Here is a 2583-nt window from a genome sequence, read left to right on the forward strand (position 1 = left end):
CAGGGAGGGTGCAGGGACTTCGGAGAGCGTGCAGAAGAGGTTCACCGGGACGCTGTCGGGATTAGAGGGCGTGAGGTTGGACAAACTTGTCTATTTTTTCTGGAGCAGAGGAGGCTGAGGGGAGATTACGAGAGGCACAGATAGAGTAGACAGCCAGTATCATTCTCCACACCCTCCACCCCCCCCCCCCCCCACCGGGTGGAAAAGTCTAATACCAGAGGGCGTGCGTTGAAGGTAAGAGGCGGTAAATTCAAAGGAGATGTGCGGGGCAAGTTTGTTTTACACAGAGCGCTGTGAGTGCCTGGAATGTGCTACCGGGGGTGGGGTTGCAGGCAGATACGATAGAAGCGTTTAAATTTTCATGCTGCGTCGGACGGAACCACGCTGATTACCACGTCGATGTGGATTGGTTAACTCGGGAGAAGGGGAGTGGCTGATGGATACATCTCCCAACCATCGGTGAGGAGCGAACCTGTCCGCTGCTCCGCCACTCGACCTCCTATTAAGTGAGAATGGTTCAAAGGAAGATGTTTCTCTTACTGGGGATCACGCTCTGGATCAGTTGTAAGTGGGTTTTATTAAATATCTTACTTTCCCCTCTCGCTCTCTCTTCCTCCCTCTCGCTCTCTCTCTCTCTCCCATCTTCATCCGGTACTTTTTCTGGAATACCTCCTTCCCATGTTCCCCCACCCAAGGGAATTCCGACAGAACCTGACCCATTTCACCTCCTTCCCTCTCCCTCAGTGGATGTCTCCGCCTCTATCTGCGCCTCCTCTTCTCTCTCCCCGTCCACTCCTTCAGCTCTCTGCTCCCTCACACGGAAGCCGGTCGTCCACCACCCATTCCCTCCGGTTTTATTTCACTTCCCCCGCCTCTTCCCACAGGTGCGGGCTCGGTGACCGTCCTCCAGACTCCGCTCGCATTTTCCGCAGTGCCCGGCGACGGGATGGAGCTGCAGTGTACCGCCGATGGAGGGGGTAACACTGATTACATGTACTGGTACAGACAATACCCGGGGAAGGAACCTCAGATACTCATTAACTCTGCGAACAACAATCTCGTGGATCAGAAGGAAACGCCGGACGGGTTAACTGCCAAGAGACAGGGCAACCAGTTCAAGCTGACCGCCAGTCACCTGACTGCAAATCACTCGGCTCGCTATTTCTGCGCCTGGAGTCTACACAGCCACGCGAACAGATGGGGGAGCTCAACAAAAACCCCCAACACTGAGGAAGGGCTTGACTGTCAAGAGGAGGACAGGTGCCCTGCGCTCTGAGACGTGTGGGGAAAGTAGGGGAGCACTTGTCACTCAAACGGAAGGGGCTGGGCTTTCGGTCAGAGCCAAGACCGAGGCTGTGAAACCAAAGAGGCGGCGGGGAAGAGAATTCTCCCCATCCTTCTCCCTGTGCGTGAGGTCGCTGACGCCGGGCACGATGGCTGATTCTCTTTCCGGAGACCGCCGCCTGATTAGTGGAACTTTTCCCGCGTTTTCACGTTCTGGAGGAGGAGAAACGGCAGGTGGGGAATAATCCGGACAAGTGTTCAGTTCTGGTCGCCTCATTATAGGAAGGATGTGGCAGCTTTAGAGAGGGTGCAGAGGAGATTTACCAGGATGCTGCCTGGATTGGAGAGCATGTCTTATGAGGATAGGTTGAGCGAGCTGGGGCTTTTCTCTTTGGAGAGGAGGAGGATGAGAGGTGATTTGGTTGAGGTTTACAAGACGTATAGAACGAGTGGACAGTCGGAGACATCTCCCCAGGGCGACAATGGCTACCACGAGGGGACATAAATTTAAGGTGATTGGAGGAAGGTATAAGGGGGATGTCATGGGTAGGCTTTTTACACAGAGAGTGGTGGGAGTGTGGAGAGCCCTGCCGGCAAAGGTTGTGGGGGCAGATACATTAGGGACATTTAAGAGACTCTTACATAGACACGTGAATGATAAGAGGAATGGAAGGCGATGTGGAAGGGAAGGGTTAGATAGTTCGTAGAGCAGGATAGCGTGTCGGCACAACTGTGGACAGAAGGGCCTGTACAGTACTGCAATGTTATATGTCCTTAGTCTGAGGTGTCGCAATTCGGGTGATCAAATTCCGCAATTTATAAGCAATGAAGCTGGAACATCGCCGCTGGTTATCACTTTCAGTAAAATCGATGTTATATTTCTGTCTGTGTTATATTTCACTAGCAACAAGGGAGCAGGTATTTCAGCTGTCATGCGGAAGAAATATTTCTCTTCGAAGCAGCAAAGAGGCGGCGGGGAAGAGAATTATCTTCATCCTTCTCCCTGTGCGTCAAGTCCTAGGCTTTTACTCTTCATTCCGCAGATCGCCGGCTGACTCGCTGATATTTTTCCAGCATTTTCAGGTTTTTGGATGTCAGAGAATTGGCAGATGGAGTCTAAGACGGACAAGTGGATAGTCAGAGGCTTTTTCCCAGGGCTGAATTGGTGGCCACAAAGGGGACACAGGTTGAGGGTGCTAGGGAGTAGGTGCAGAGGAGATATCAGGGGTAAGTTTTTTACTCAGAGAGTGGTGAGTGCGTGGAATGGGCTGCGACAACGGCCATGGAGGAGAATACGAT

At 52.6% G+C, this 2583-nt stretch overlaps 1 gene segment (V, D, J or C); it reads left to right on the forward strand.

Moving 5' to 3' along the window:
- Window positions 1–512: 512 nt before the first annotated feature.
- LOC127566843 (Ig kappa chain V-VI region NQ2-6.1-like) lies at window positions 513–1276 on the forward strand. The segment is given in 2 exon segments: window positions 513–564; window positions 885–1276. Coding segments are annotated over 2 exon segments (444 nt in total).
- The last annotated feature ends 1307 nt before the right edge of the window (window positions 1277–2583 follow it).

The sequence above is a fragment of the Pristis pectinata genome, chromosome 46 (genome assembly GCF_009764475.1).
Source record: "Pristis pectinata isolate sPriPec2 chromosome 46, sPriPec2.1.pri, whole genome shotgun sequence".
Taxonomy (NCBI): domain Eukaryota; kingdom Metazoa; phylum Chordata; class Chondrichthyes; order Rhinopristiformes; family Pristidae; genus Pristis; species Pristis pectinata.